Genomic DNA, 16679 nt, shown 5'->3' on the forward strand with positions numbered 1-16679 from the left:
GGACTTGCATACATATGTTTTTCTCTGAAACGACCACACCCTTGCCTCTACCCTACATATCACATTTTCTTTGTTCCTCTGCCACAATATTGAAAGACTAAAAGTGTCTTCTTGTAGCTACACACTATAACACTTGTTTAGATTTACATGAAGTTTCAACCGGGTGATGAGGAAGTGACTTTATTTTTTAACCACCTAGTATCCATACTACTTCATAGTATCCACCTCGATAAGCCAGTGCTCTATTGTATTTGCCAATTATTTTTATGAATTTTGAGATAAGAGTTAAAGCAATTGCAGAACTAGCTAGGTACTGAGGGGGCTTAACAGTACTCCTTGCCAGCTCCTAACTCACCCAGGAAAATGGTGTAGGATTCGCTGCTCTCCATTGCCACATCCATACCCTGTCTGGGCCCTCCATTTCATTTGAGCACACTTCACAGTTTGGAGAAACAGCAGAGGAAGGAAGTGGGGGGAGGGGGCTGAGCCTGAAGTATGGGTCTGTGCTTTGAAACATGCTGACGGAAAGGAGGAGCCAAGGAACTTCTGTGTTTGCAGGCTGAATCTCATTGTACAAGCAAGTGAAATCAGTAATAATTTGAAAGTCCTGCTCTCAATCTTAACCACAAAACATTAAATAAGATTTAAATTCAACACTCAATCTACCTATGTAGCCATTCTCCAATTTAGAGTTTTCTGAAACCAAGTTCTAGAACACACTCAGTTTTTTTATTTTTTAACTTTTTTTTCTTTTTTTTTTACATCATTCTTCATTTTGTGCATTTTTTCATCTCAGTTGTAATCCCCATGGGCTTCCCACCACCAATTCACCTGTGTGCCATCACCACAGCCCAGCGTGCTCCTCCCACCCAGTTCTGGTCCCATTCTTCCTTTCACCTCCATAAAATGTTCTCTCTCTCTGCTCTCCACTCTCCCACTCTTCCTCTCTCATCTCTCATCTCTCTCTCCTCTCTTTTCTTATGTTCCTTATGTTCCTGCTATGAGTAAAACCATCTGGTATTTTTCTTTTCCTAGGACACACTCATTTCAATTCTTCAGGTGTGTTTTTAATCTAGCAGGGTGAGACAAGGAGCCCTGACATGCCAGAGTTAATACTGTTCAAACTATGCTTTTGTAGATTTTACCACAAGGTGTTAGGGAGCTCAGGGTAGGCTGACTATAACAAACACGCCCAAAAATGTATTCAGACTTCAAATCCAGTAGAAGTTTCTTTCTCCTGTCAGTAATCCTCTCTGGGTGTCCTGTTTGCTAGGCTCAACTCCACATGATGATACAGGGATCCAGCTTCTTCATCTTGTGACTGCCATCTTCTGGACCCTTTTTGTCATCTGCATCCAAGCAAAAGAAAAGGAAAGGAAATATGAGTCACAGCTGCTCCTGTTAAAACCCTGACCCTGAAGCAGTAAACAGTGCTAACACCAAATTCTCTTAGAACATGTACAGTCTTGTGGAGGAGACTAGCAAATGTGACTTCTCCATGAACTCTGCTACTGCCCTGACTCTGAGAAAGGAGAGAATGGGTTATGGTGGGTTGTGCTGTCTCTGCCAAAGAGGTCTTTTTTGTCTGTTTCCCAGACTTCTAGAGGATAAGACTCTCTATAAATGACATATTTATAAAGATTACCCAATGTTTCCCCTGAAAATCCTGACCTAAAAGATTTCAGTAGTTCAGGTTTACCCCCACCTTCCTCTACTGTGTCTCCAATCTTGTTAAGTGTTCTCACATGAGAGTGGGGCCCAGACAGGGTAGAGCATTGGACAGAAAGATACAAACATTGCAAACATTCCAGGTGACAGTTACTTTCAGCAAAGTTTGAAAAGCCTAGTTAGGGTGTAATTGGATTGATTAGCCAATTGCTGCATTCATTTGGTAGAGTTTACCCAATTGGCTTGCGTATGGTTGCTGTGTCATTATATCCAATACTTGTAATATATCACCTTGTGACAGCTCTTTAACATGTAGGTCAGTGTAAAAGACTAACTCGTAATGAAATCGTAGAAAGTTTTCCTATCTGTCATGATATCATGGAAATTCAAAAGCATAAATACATTCTACAAGTAGTGACTGAATTATTTATCAGTGATCTCTGCTCAAAAAACAAAGGCTAGAAAACTACTCTACAGAACTTTCTAAACATGCCAGAAGAATGACACAAGGTGTGTGGAGTTCTTTTGGATGTTCTTTTGGTAGCCCATTTGAACCTAGATATGTTCTTCTGCTATCCAGAGTCCATGGACCATATAGCAGTGTGTTCAGGGAATTCAAACCAACATTGATGTTAGCCTAAGACAATTATATTTAAGAAGTCTTCTTATTAACCTAAAAAGTATTCCAAGACATATTTAAAAACATACTTGGACTACCCACTGTTGGGGATCTCCCAAGACAGTAATCCTCTTATGATAGAATATAATTTTAAAAGTTAAGTGTAAGACCTTCAGAGGCAGGAGGACATCTCTTTCAAATACAAGCAGTATTATCATCATTTGTTATCTGCACAATTAGGAAGCACTAGAGTACAACAGAGGCTTTGCCTTATAAGTGATCTTTGTTGCCTACAGCCTTTTTAAGCACATTGTGGAGTTTTACAATATGCCTTTCCTCCCAATCCTGTCTCAATAATTGTGTATGTGTTGGTTTGAAATCCAAACAAGCAGTGGCTCTTTAAATCCAAAGGGGCTAAGAACTTGGAAATCCATCTTCATCCAGTCATTTGAGGGCAAAATAGAAGCCTGTGGGATATTTCTTTTCTCTTTTTTTTTCTAAAGGCTTAGCAGAAGAGTAAGTGTCATTGGTAATGATTGAGAAAAATGAAAGTTTTTAGATCAAATACAGTTTCAGTCAGTGTGTGGTGTGGGAAGACTGATAGATGGCATCTTCTTCCCAGAGTGAAACCAAATGGCCGCTAATCAGTGCGTGGCATGTAGAGTTTTCTGTAATCTTGAAATCAAGGAAACATTTCACTTTCCCCTCTGAGGTTTTCTAGGAAGAATTTCTGTAGCAAAGAAGATGAATCTTGTCTCCACCTGTTAAGGAATGAACAGTTAACTCTCTAGCTAAATATTAAGCACACCCAGTGCAAGGACCATGCGTTGTATTTTTCTGGTATCCGCGATCAGTTATGCTTAGCTTCCTGAAAAATGGAAGCCATGCTCAATATATATCTGGAGTGACACTTTGAATGAAGACACAGGGCAGTCATTGGTGGGAGTAGTCTGTATACTCAAATTCAAGCCCAGTCTTTGTCCCTAGCCTGGCAGCTGTCTCTGTTAAGGTACCGCCGCTCTGTGCCTCAGTTTCCTCAATTGGAAATAAGACTTAGGTGGATGGCTGCCTTGTGTCTTTTACTCTCTTCATCCCTGCATTTAAGGTGCACCAAACCTAGACCAGCCCTTGTCAGAATTAGAGAATGATTAAAATTTCTTTATCCCTAGTGACTCCTCCTTGGGATCTTTTTCCTCTTTGATGACATTGCTTAATGCCCTGGCACCCCATTCTCACTTTATAAACTCTAATCAAAGCCTGTAGTCATATATCTACTTACATTGACATATAAAGCATTAGAAAAATAGATCATCAGGTCATTTCTTCTGAGGAATTTTTATTTTAATGTAAGTCTAAACTCCAAAGAAAGAAAGATGAAGTTCAGCAGAGGAACCCCAGATAGAGAGGAAGCCTTGATGGTCCCCCTGCCCGAGTTAGACCACTGAGCAGAAAGCAGAACAGAGGCCATCCTCAGTCTAGTTTTCTCTGTGGTCAGGTTCCGAACTTTGCTCTGCGTGTGCCTTAGCTTAATAAATGGATGGAAAAACTTGCCTTCCCCCTAGCCATCAGCCACTTCCATCTTAGGTCAGAAATTGGTCAACTGTAGTGCAGTAATTACTCAGGCACTGGATTAAAGAGTGTCTTGTAGAGTGTTTTACCACTTGTAGTTCCAATCTGAAAGGCTCCTGGAACATGAAGCTTAAAACAAAACAATGTTGCCATGGGCCAGTGGATGGGGAAGTGCCGGCGGGACATTAGTCAGTCTAAGTATTTAAAAAGCACCTAGATGCTCCCACCAGGCAGTACCTCAGGACAGAGCTCCATGCCCTCAAGGAGCATCTGTGGTTGTCATAACATAACACAGCAACAGAACTCTAAGGCACAGCAGCTTCTCAGCCAGTGATGTTTGCCTGTGTCTGTGTGCTGGTGACTCCGAACGTGACATCCCAGTGCTGGGAGGAACCTCCTTTTCTAGGGGGTGCCTAAATACACCTCGGTGCTCAGCTTTCTTATCTTTTCCTTCCTCTCCGCTCCCTAGCCAGATGTTTAGGGCACTGCCTCTTCGTGTAAGGCTCAGCACACAGTTCCTCACCCTCCTCTACTTTTGCTGAAATAAGGGGAAGTGACAAAGCTGTGGGGAAACTCCTTTTATGGTAGTAAAACCCGGGTGTGCTCATTAGACAGCAACAGGTTTTATATGTTAACAAACTGTTTTAGGGATTTTTTTTTGCCTCTTGGGGGAGGACCATCAAGTGCACAATTGGGGAAAATTTCATCGTCCCCTAAATAGGAAAGTCGTCAAAATGATTCCATTAAAATTGATCGACTGTTTAGAGGCCATGTAAATGGATGTCCAGAGACTTGAAGGCCCTGCAAATGGGTGAACTTGACTACCTCTGAGTAATTACTCCTGAAAGCAAGACAACAAAATCAATTCCAGACCCTATTAAAGGACGCGTGGTCATCACTTACAGAAGAGGCCCTCTCCATCCAGGGGCTGATGGGGACAGCGAGGTGGTGTGGCAGGCATGTTGAAGTTGCCACTGTGTGCCTCTACCACCCGGAGGCCAAGCTGCCTGTCCCTCACCTGCCTCCTAGGGACCCCACATAAGCTTCACAGGGATCATACCTCATTTAAAATGAACAGTAACCTCTACATTGGTTTACATGCCAGGAGCCATGTTATGAGTTTTTCTAAATGATCATGTTTGACACATTAGTCCTATGATACAATTGCTAACATTAACCCTATTTCATATCTAAGGAAGCAGAGGCTAAAAGAGATTAAGATATTTGTCAAGTGCTTGGTCAATCTGAAGCGCTAATGAGGAGTGAGTGACAACTTCACTCACAATGAAGTTTCATGAATGAAGCAGGAAAGAAATAGCCATTGTCATTTTGAAAACTCTCCTAGTTCTGCCATGAGAACTCTGGTGCCAAGGAAATGTACCTCTTGTCACTGGAACATTACTTTGGGCAAAGCTACAAGTGTGTGGTTCTTCTCTGAGTTCTGCTGTTCCAAACTGCTTGCAAAAAAAAAAAATCTCCGTCAGATGTCTGCACAGCTCGGCTATCAGCAGGAGTGGCTGAGGCAGGTACTGCGGTTCTACTCTGGATGGAAATGGAAATGGTTCTCGAGAGAGTCCAACTGCTCATGAAACAGTGAAGAGTCAATCCCAGTGATGCCTCTGAAGGTGCAGAGGGAGCTGAGTGGCCCTTTCTTCTGGCTCCAGGAAGGCCCCTGTGTATGCAGTCCTGGGGAACAGAAGCTGCCTCACCTCACGAAGCAAGGTGATCAAGTTGACTCTTGAGAGGCTGGTCTGCCCGGGATGCGTCTCACAGCCCCACATGCTAAGTGGAGCATCCTTGGAAGGCAGATTGGACTTTAACCTACTCTCATTGCCACTAGACTCCTAATTATAATGCCATGCTGTCCTCAAAAGAATCCATCCTACGAAATAACCTTATATTAGAAACTTCTTTTAATGAGGTCCCTTAGTACTCTCAAAACTAAATCCTTTTTAATTGCATTCAAGACAGGACTTCCTCTACCACATTTAACCCTAGTGTGCTTTCCTGGAACAGTGAGACCCTCCCTTGGTTCACTCAGACCTCTGTGAGCTGCTGGGTGCCTAGAGCAGGAATTCTGGCATCAGCTGTGCCCCTGCAGGGCGGCTGCCCCGGACATTGGGCCGGTCACACCCACTTTAGGGAGACTGCTCAGATGGCCACTGCTAGTAGCAAATAATGTTCAACTTAAAGTTCCCTTTTTTCTTACCTTTAGAAAAAAAAAAAGTACTTCCTACTCTAGAATTTGTATTTAAGAACAAAAATGTAGTAAAATCCAGATTGCTTATTATCTTGCATTCTAAAAGTCAAATGACGTTTTCTGTGGTGCGGGAGCCAGCTTGCTCCATCTTGTCCTCCGTGCTCCTTGACAAAATGTGCATCACCATAAACTCACCTTCTCATCCTGTAGAGTCGAAGTGTCCTAGAAACAACTAAATGCAGCAATTGTCCTGTGGGGGGGTGGGGGGGGAGGTGACATTAAAATTCTCCAGACACTTTGTAGTTATTAGCTGTTGGAAATGGTTTCACTTAAGTGGCTTATTTCCAAATTCCCGGGGAAGGGAAAAGCAGATCCCAGCCATTTGGCCCTTGCTATCTTTTTTATCTGTGTTGTGCTTTCATGGGATTTACATAATCCTGGGCCAGGAAATGTTGCAGGGCACACACCTCCCTGTGCCTGTGTGCACTTGTCCTCAGCTGCTCTCCCAAAACACTTGAAAGCAATAGGTTTGATCCAGGTCAAAAAGAAAACAAGAAATCCTTTTCTGCTGGCAGAAGATGTAGAGTGAATGCCACCGTGCAAATAACAGAAGGGGGTTCCTCCAAGGGAAATCCTCAGTCCTCTGTGAATTGGCCGAGGGGGCTGGGCCACTGCTGGCCACTGCACAGAATGCGATCACCGCAAAGTGCTGGTGCTGGTCTGAGGAAAGGGATGCTGAGAGCCAGGTGAGGTTGCTTCCTCTGGGCTTGGACTGTGGCGCAGACTCCTGAGTCAGCGTTCTGGGAAGGGCAGAGGGTCCCGCCCCAGGCAGCCGGAGGTGAGAAGTCCTGGTCGGGTAGAGAAATTCCCAGGGGATTCCTTTGGGGTTATGTTTTGGTCATCCCAACATGATGACCACATGGTTCAAGCACTGCGAGCAGAGTGGCAGCCAGGTGCCTCTGCTTCCCAGCTAGTGGCCAGAAGGTGATACTTGCAACATCAAGATGCCAGCCACTGCCAGTGCTGCAAAACTAAGCTAACAAGATGCAGTTTCATTGAACGTTTATCTCAACAAGATGTGGAGTGTGTCCTGGGTAGCTATTAGCCTAGCTCTGGAAGTCCACTTTTTTGAGGGATATGGGGGGAGAAAAAGTTGGTCTTCGGAGACTGTTGGAGAGAAGTTTAATATGACAGAATGGGTCATAAACAGACAATGAGCATGCCATGGAGGGAGCTAACGCAGGTCTAGGGATCTTTCAGAGTAAAGGGGAACCTGGTGGTGTGGTGAGTGGGCTAATGTCCTGTGACAGGCACTGACGTTGAAAGGCTATACTGTGGGTCGTGGGCAGCCTGCTTCCCTGTGAAACATGGGAGAGTTAAGTGGTGGACAGGTAGGCAGCTGCAAAATTCTGAGATCCAGTGGAAGGAGCCTAGAAGTCAAAAGACACGATGCCACATTAACTTCATTAATTTTATTTTGTTAGCTTTGAGTTTAAAAGAGAAAAATGGGGGTTCAGTGCAAACAGCAAAAGCTGGCGCCTTGCAGGTTCTAACCAATGGCTGCTGGGATCACCGCTCTTGGCGCTGCAGCCATCTTGATGAGTAGCCATGTCCCGAGAGCCACAGGAGAAAGAAAATGAGCCACAGGTGGGGATGCAGAGGTATGTTAGCCTCGAGGGGTCTTAACTGCAATTGTAGCTGTGAGACCAGTCTTGTCGCTTAGTGCTGGTCATCTTGGCTCCTCTCAAGACTGATCTGGAGGGCAAAGTAGAAGGAAAGGAGACCCATGAGTTAACATCAGTGTACTCGATGGGTTTTTTAATTGTCAGTGTCTGTTCTTGGAGGCTGGGTGAACTAAGGCTGAGGCGAGGGACAGCCAGTGACCTCCAGCCCAGCGGCTCGCCTCCTGAGGCATCTGTGTACTCTCCAAGAATGGCATCTTGTCATTGTCTTTTTCCTCGAGATTCTGAGCATCATCTTCTTAACCACTGGAAAACTGTTCCTTATTTTTAAGGTCAATGCTAGGTTTTCTTGGAAAATTTGATTCAGGGGATTTTTGATGGGGGTTTTTGAACCTTTAACTGCCTTGTAGAAACTGAAAGTGGAGGGTCTTGGCAGGGGAAAGGCCAATGACTGAGAGTCAGAACCTTAACAGGGGGAGACTCACTTGAGCACAAAATGTACCACTTAGATCAACAACCTTTGGACTTGGGGAAAAGTATTAAATTCTCTATATAGTGGTGACGATTAAGGGAGAAAATAGATTCCAAGGGGAATCGAACATGAGGGGTATGTCCTCCTTTGAGTTAAACTGGTTTGTGTGCCACTGACTTGACAAGGAGCCAAGATCCCAATTGCCATTCGACTTGAGTAAAGCTGGCACCTGCTTTGCTTGCAAATGTGCATACAAAAGAGAGCTTCATTCACAGAAAGAAAGAAACTGTGGCTGGTTCACTAATTTAGCCTTCCAGGGCCTTGGTCCCTTGATCTGTCAGCCCCTTAGAATTCAGAGGCAGCCTTTAAAGGAATTTTCAATTCACAACATGATGACTCTGTGGCTGTCCTGAATGCAAATATATCTTGAATTGAATTTGTCTGTTAGGATTATCACTTTGTTTTTAAAAGAAATAAGTACAGGGTCCAGTCATCAACAGATCATTCGATGGCTGTTTTCAAGTGTTTATTTGCTTGGATTTAGAAAGAATCATACATTTCTTGTGTTTAACATGTTGACTGGCCTGAAACACGGACAGCCCTCAGCTCCATCCCACAGACAGACCCCACTGGGGAGACAGGTGTTCACATGCATAATCCTGCTCATTCTGAACTTGGAAAGACATTGTTTAACTGACCTAGCCACAGAATTGTGGGAAATCAAGTTTTTCACCTCCCACCTCCATTCTCAAATTGTATTGTTAATTTGTTTGTAGTTTAGAAGCTGTTTTGCAAGTTTGCATTTTAAATTGATACTAGACAGTAGCATCAGAGAAAAAAATAGCAATTACAGCTAGACCATTCCCTAAAGACCCTATCTGCCATATATGAGAACCCTTTTCGCAAGAAAATTTACCTCCATGTAGATTGGTGGCTCCAGGAGCCATGAGGGGTATTTCACCAGACAACTGGCTTCCTGTGCCACACGGGCTGTACATTTTTGGTTTGAAATTTCTACCCTACCACTGACTGTTTCAATCATTGAAAACCACTCAAGTCACTGACCTTCATTATATCTCGATCCTTTGAACACATTTAAAAAACTGCATGGTTGTCTAGATTTTAGAGTCAAAGGCTTAAAGACAACCACCTTTAAATATGTTGTCTCAAGATCATCAAGCCGTCCTTTTGCCCCAACATGGTGAGGTTTGAAAACCTCACAGGAAGTTTCTTAGTGAGCTCAGTATCGGTTTTCTTAAAAGCAGAACTAATTTTAAAATCTTATCTTTGGTATAGTTCTCCAAGGTTGTATCTGCATTGCCCTCCCCACTGAAGAATATAAATAAATTGCTTCTTGGCCTAGGGCAAGCCATGATATAAACTTATATAAGCACTGTTGATTTTTTTTTTTATTCTGTGTGTATTATTACCAAGAGTTTCCAAGTAAAGTTTTTCAAGAGAAACAGCTGTAGTTTGAAAAGGTTTGTGATAATCCAGATGGTTTCTTTGAGGATAAATCTACTTGATCATTTAAAATTAAAGTCTTTCAGTGACAATGACTTTATGATTTTAAATACACTACTGGCTGTGTGTGCATATGAGAGGAAGAAAGAGAGGGAGAGAGAGAGAGAGAGAGAGAGAGAAAGAGAGAGAGAGAGAGAGTGTGTGTAGATGCTGTTGACCTGTCATGTTGTGGGGCTTTACCTTAGAAAAAGCAAAAACTTGACATCAAGGTTTAACATTATTCAGCATTCAAGCTGATGAAATACCTGAGGGAATGCTTTATGACAGCAGAAACTATTTGTGAGAGATGTAGCCAGATACCCATTATCCTGTTTGGAGTATGTTGCTCTCAGCCTCTCAGGGAATCACCATTCTCAACTTCCGATACAAGGGCGTCTATTCATATTACACAATTGTAGCACTGATGACACGTGGCCTTACAGGATGAACACATGCAAAATGGATTGTTCAACATACCAACTTTTGGGGATCTAGGCAGTAAAGGGCTTAAGGAGCAGACACAGGGCTGACAGGAACCTGGAAGCAGACAAGCTTGTCCAGTCTTCTCTGCTCCCTCAGGGCCAGCACACTGTCCCCAAGATGCTTCTCTTCAGCCTCCTCTGTCATCAAGAAATCATCTGTCTTCTCATCAGCTGTGCCTTCTTAGGGGTTCTGTTAGATGTTTATAGTGAAGTTTCTAATTAATTCTCAAGGTGATGCTGATAGCCAAGAAGCTTTAATGTGACCACACGATGGTAGTTCCCGCCTCATCAGGGTCACTCTTGGTGGTCAGTGAGAGGTCATCAGTAGTGTACCTATTGACTCGGTGTAGACCTAAGACTTTCTATTTGACTCTGGAATCACTGCTCCAGTTTTACCACCAAACCTATTACACCCGTGAACTTAAAAAGCCCTAGAGAACACTAAGGAAGTGAGATTAAGAAATAGACACAGGATAGATGGATTTATTTTTCTTTTGACTCCAAAGTTCAGAGCTCTTACTAATACAATGAACTGTTGAAACTGTTGGAAAGCGGAGCCCATACAGTAACATGGATGGGGCACATCCCATTTATCTCTCCTTAGCTGGCTGGGGGCCGGCCAGAACTGAATGTGTGATGGTGGCAAGAACTGTGCTGTGTGCGTGCATATGATGCAGGGTCACTCAAGCAAAGCAGGCAGGTGTGACACAGCAAAAATACAGTAGAAAGTAAAAGGCTGAGCCTTGCTGAGAACCTGACTTTCCAGGCCTCTACTAATTGCCCAGAGCCCCTTGGCCAGTGACTTCCACCTTTGATGGAGTAGACCCATTCTCTCCGCTCCATGGACAGCAAGGAAAGGAGGCTTCCAGGAATGATGGTGAAGCCCATGGGGCTGCCTCCTCTGGTGCATGTTACTAACACGGCCCATTGAAGAGCACCTGTGGATATTGTCAATGCTTAACCACCCACCTTGCGACTGTGTTTGAAATAGAACTTGCTAGAGCAGGGAGTCTGTCCCCTGAATCAGATTGCTGAGCCATCTGGTGTTGCAGCTGACCTGAAAATGAATCCAATACATTTCAGACCTGAGCTGCAGCTGGCGTGGGGAAATCTAAAAGACAGGTGGTTCCCTCAACAGCTGTACGTTCAGTTAGGGTAGGCACGAAAGAAAATTTCATCCTTGTTAAACCTTCAAGTGTTTTTCTGGGATGCATAGTAGCTCCCTGAGCTTTTTCCATGATAATAATCAGGTCAGGACAGACCATATTTTCTCCCCCTTTGTTAAAGTAATCTGTGCAAGTCAGCGAATCTAAGGTTTTAAATGAACATACAATCATGGATAAGGAAGACTATGGGAGGTGGCTGGGGAGCGCTTAGAAGCCACATTCTGTCCAGCACGCTTACTGCAGAAGTGAGCAGACTGAACTCTCAATGAGGTAAAACATACGTTGCTGAATCTGAGGTACTCCTGCATCCTGCAAATTTTAAGCTAACTTAATCAAGCCCTGTTTTTAATAAGTGAACTACTTTACATGCTGAATAAAGCACAAGACATTTTTAGTCCAAAAAAGGTAAAGAATACTGTGACTTAAAAAAAAATTTGCCCTGAACAAAATCACTCCAGCTGTATACCCATGTTGTTGGGGTGGAGGGTGGGGATGGGGAGCAGGTTCTAGGCAGACTTGCTTCTATTGAGTGATTTGGTGGTGAAGAAGCTACAGAGAAAATTAAGATGTTCCCCTGAATCAGAATCAAATGGATGACACTAAAGAGTATAGGGCAATACTCCCAGTCATGCCTACAGTCCAGGACCGGGTGACTGGTCCGGCTGCTCAGCTGAAGCCGCAGAGAGGGGCAGAAATTCAGCCTGCGCCCTGCTCACCATGCCATGGACTGTGCCATCTGCAGATGGGACCTTGTGAAAGATTCCTGATTCTCTTGCCAAGTTTGACACCTGTGAACTGAGCTGTTGAGTGGGGGGTCAGATTCAGTAAGGAAAGCACAGCATTGAGGCTGTCCAGGACAGCCTCCAGTATCACACGAACTAGAGCTTACATCGGCATGACCTTTAAAAATCTTTGCTTCAGTGGGTGAAGAGTAAACATTACAAGCTCTGCATAGTTTGAGAGGCTCTGTTGTGAGAAATCGCCTGCTTTCACTGTGTAACTTGTGCAGACAGGGAACTCTGGGTGAAATTAAGAAGTGTTTGGGATTTGAGCTCTCTTCATTTCCCCTTTCTCTACAAAGACTCATTTTTTCCCCCTTTCACCCCATTTCCCACATTGCCCAGACAGGAGCTTCAAACTTCTCTTTTCTAAGACTAAGCAAACCACCTGCTCACTAACACTCTTGTTCAAGAGAAAAACACTTTGTCATCAAATTGCCTTTAAAATGTAAATAGCGAGAACAATTGAATGTTACCTTCCCCAAGGGTGACCCTCCAGCATTAACCAGAAAATGAACAGCACCTGCACCTTCTCAGCACAGGTTGGGCAGTGGGGTGTGTTTAGGTGTTTAAGGCAGGAGAGTTTATTTTATCCTGAGGAAAAACTCCTGAGAGTTTCCTTTATTCCTGAGACTTGTGCCTGTCCGTCAAGTTGACTTCATCTTTGTTCCTTGATGCTGTTATCTTCTTACTGTGTTTCATTTTCCATTGTTGGTTCTTTAGATCAGCCTAAGTAGTTTATTCCTAGCTCTGAACATGGCTATACTGGCGTTTCATTTCATTTCATTTCCCAGATTTACTCTTCCTTGCTTGCCTTCTTTCCGGCAAGCATTACTGCCTTAGCACTTCTACTTCATTGCCAAAACTATTTTGAGTCATAGCCCCCAAAATCTACCAGTTTAAAAGCCTCAAGTCCTGCCTGTTTTGAAGCTTTGATCATTGAGGTGGAAGTTCAGAAGTTCCCCCATTGCTTCCTTATCAAAGAAAACCCCCTAAGGCCAGGAGAGGGGTGGGAAAACTTACTCCATCTGTGAGAAGAGTTTAGAAGGCAAATACCACGTCTCTTCCTGGTTTTCTTTCTACACCAAGCCTAGTGAAACATGGTTGGTATTTTTCTTCTTTGTAGAGTGATTATCAGAGAGTACTGGAAGCTGGAACTTCACTTTTCTAGTTAACAATGATTTCTTGCTTTAAAGATACTCCTGCAGTTTTTTAATAGAACTTATGTTATGCTAATGAGGTTAAAAAAAAATCACTAGTCTATTTGATGAGTTTGGATTAAAAAAAAAAAATTCTACCAAAAAATTCATTTGCCTGAGCAAATGAACTCTGGTCAAAGAATTCAAAAGCAAAGTGAAAAGCTCGTGTAAAAAAAATGGTCAATCTGTCCTCCTGTGATTCTTTGTATCAGTTTCGCAATTTTCAGTTCCCTCCATACAAAACTGTATTTTAAGAGTTTCTAAATCTTTGGATATGTGGGTTTTTGTTTTGTTTTTGTTTTTGTTTTTTTTTAATACCAAGAAGCTATCTTTGATCATATTCCACTTAGTCCAAAAGGTGAAGGTTTTGCATATTTAATCTTGGTAGAGTCCCATGGAATCAAGTATACATAAGACAGTAAGATTCCAGATTTCCTTTCCAGATGAGGAGGAAGCATCTCAGATGTACTGGACTCTCTTTCCCTACTCCATTGAATGACTTGTTTTAAAAAGCCAGAAAATCACCTTGACCAAGAACTCCAAAGGTTCTAAACTCTTGATGAGGTACCAACTTCCTGCCCCCAACCTTGTTTTTCTCCCAGCTCTTGGTCTTATTTATATCCTTCTCCTAAACAGAACTGAGATTGATAACGAAGTGCTGTACATATCACTCATCCTACTGACTTGCTGTTCTTGGCAACTGAGTGCTTCTCAAAACCCTTCCCATATCTCTGGTTCCAGGCACTAGGATCCTTGAATAAAGTCATGATAAAGTATGTGCAGTCTTGGTGGGCACCTCCCTCTGCTTCTTTTCTAAGACAGCCCAGGTCAGATACACCATCTATCTTCTGTAAATTTCTAAAGTTTTGTCTACTCTGTTTTCACAAGCCTGGTTTTGCTAAGGAACTGTAATCTAGTTAACAGATTTTTAGCTGGTATCTTTATTCAGTTTAACCAGATGTATCTTTAGCTACAGGTTGAAGAAGGGGTCACCCATCCCTCAGGACAAAGAAGGAAGTGGGCTAAGGTCTCAATCCCATTCTCTTGGGTAGTTGGCTGGAAAAGGTGTCCCTGGTTTCTCCAAGGCCCAGCCACTGTGGACTGCCATTGACTCTTGAAAATAAGGGCTCACGGGTTGCCAATTGATGTGCCACCAGTGTGTTTCATATGTGGGACAGTCTGCATGTGCCTGGCATGTGCACTTCATTTCTGAACTGACTAAATATGGTTGTTCCTTTGGCAAACATACTAAGTATATCCCATATGAAAATGCATTATGCACTGTGGTGGGGATAGAAGAAAGCATTTCTCAGCTTTTAAGCATTGTATGCTTGTTTAAACCTTCGAGTTCAGAAAGCGTTTTAAAAGTGTGTTATTCTGGAGATACTCTTTAAGAAAATTACATTTGATGTAAGTTTCTGCTGTTGCTATTGTGATTAAACACTTCGCTTTATGTGGTAGCTACACCATCAGTGGCACTAAAAACTCCCCCACCCCCTGATCATGACATCCTGAAGAACTGTATTCCAGATAGTTGGTGTGCAAAGTTAGGAATTGATTTCCAATGCAGGCAAAGCTAATAAATGTGATTTAAGATGAAAGGCACTGTGTAAATGTTTGAGATGTTGTTATTACTGTTCTCATATACTTTGTTATTTTTAAATTGTGCATCCTTTTTAAGTAGATTATTTGTTCACCACAGTCTCCATTATATCTAAGCAAAGCATTCACAGAAATTTCTAAAACCTTTTCATTTCTCTCTGTAGGTTGTTGTTTCGTAACATTTTATACAAGAAAAGCTGCACTTGAGGCCCAGAATGCACTGCACAATATTAAAACTTTACCTGGGGTGAGTCGGTTTACTTTTGTACCAAAATCACTTGATTGCTTGAAAATGGTTCTTTCATCTGAAAGTTCTAGTTATGGGCTCTTAATGCCAAACATCGCTTTGGTCTTTGGAGGAGTGTGATGCTGACCCCTCGCTTCCCTGCAGCAGCCAGACCAGCTGGCGGGCCCATGAAGAAGCCCTGGCATTAACGCCGGTGTGAAGAGCTCCAGAATAGCATGTGACCCAGCTAGAGAGTCAGAGTGACCCCACTGGGTAGCAGCGGCTGCCAGAGTATTGGGTGGGCTAAGATTGTAAAGGGGGCAGGGGGAGCAACATGCATGAGGGTAGCAAATGGAAAAGGAAAAGCTTTTACCCACCAGGAGCCCCTTTTCAAATTTCGTCTTTAGATTCTCTTTTGAAAGGACAAAATGTACCCTGTACAGCCATAATATTAAACCTCCTAATGGTTTCTAAACAGTCAGTGGTAGTTAACAAAGGCAATGTTTTAATGCCCAATTTGTGACTTCATGTTGATATAGAACAGCAAATACAAAGCTTACCATTTCCCCCCCATTTCCTTCCCAGTTATATTTGATGATTAGTGCAATTCACTGGAAATGAACTGATGGTTGCATAGAGCTGCTTCATCAGAATACATTATTTCTAAAGGGTTTTGTGGCAATTTTGTATAGTGCCTGCTAGTATAAATTTTCCTATGCGGTTTGGAAATTTCTCCCATTGACCAGAATCTCGGGGATGAGTTAATTTAATGTCATAGCAGTGTGCATTGGTGATAATGACGAATCTGGGGTAAGTAGTGTAGTGATAATGATTTTATTGAAATCTGGTTTGATAAGAATACAGAAAGATAACGTAATGTCCCTAATGTTTTCAACGTCTGATTCGAACTTTGTGTCATTTAGCTCTCTCTGTAATCATACCCACCTCTCCCCCTACGCCATGTGTACATACTAAACATGTATTTTATAACCCATCAACCCTCATTCAGAAAAGACAGTATTTGTTTAATTCACCTTAGATCCACTAAACATGTTATAGTATTTGTAGTGGTAAGATAACTCAACAAAGGTTTCAAAGCACTCTGACATCTTAATCACCAAAAAGTAATTAATATGAACCTTGATCTGGAATCACACAACTTTCGTATACCTTTTTTGTGTGAGCAAATCAAAGAAGTTCAGAAAGCAAGATTGTGGTGTTAGAATTCTCTCTCCCAATTCATTTTACTCTGTCTTCTAGAAACTTCCAGGGTGGTTTTTAGTAAGGTGCCTATTTTTAATAGGTATTTCTAGAAATTTTAAAAAGTAGCATTTCAGCTTTTTAATTCTCCAAATAAATGGAATTTTTTCAGTGTGAATTCCAAGAAACTGCAACATTAGGGTCATATTATCAAATGAATCAACAAGACAGATATTTCCTGCACCAGCAATGATAGAATAAAATCAAACCTAAAGATCAATTTTTAATATTCCTTCTCTGAAAAAGAAATTA

The 16679-nt window shown here is 42.5% G+C and overlaps 1 protein-coding gene across 4 annotated transcripts in view; it reads left to right on the top strand.

The window, feature by feature from the left end:
• Positions 1 to 16679, top strand: part of CELF2 (CUGBP, Elav-like family member 2) — a 278195-nt gene that overhangs the window by 162681 nt on the left and 98835 nt on the right. For all 4 annotated transcript variants that reach the window (XM_004691238.2, XM_012731295.1, XM_004691241.2 and 1 more), the window contains exon 3: positions 15106 to 15188. In XM_004691238.2, the coding sequence (XP_004691295.1) occupies positions 15106 to 15188 (83 nt within the window). The remainder of the gene's footprint in view (positions 1 to 15105; positions 15189 to 16679) is intronic.

This window comes from Condylura cristata, unplaced genomic scaffold, assembly GCF_000260355.1.
Source record: "Condylura cristata isolate star-nosed mole 26May11 unplaced genomic scaffold, ConCri1.0 scaffold00030, whole genome shotgun sequence".
Classification (NCBI taxonomy): domain Eukaryota; kingdom Metazoa; phylum Chordata; class Mammalia; order Eulipotyphla; family Talpidae; genus Condylura; species Condylura cristata.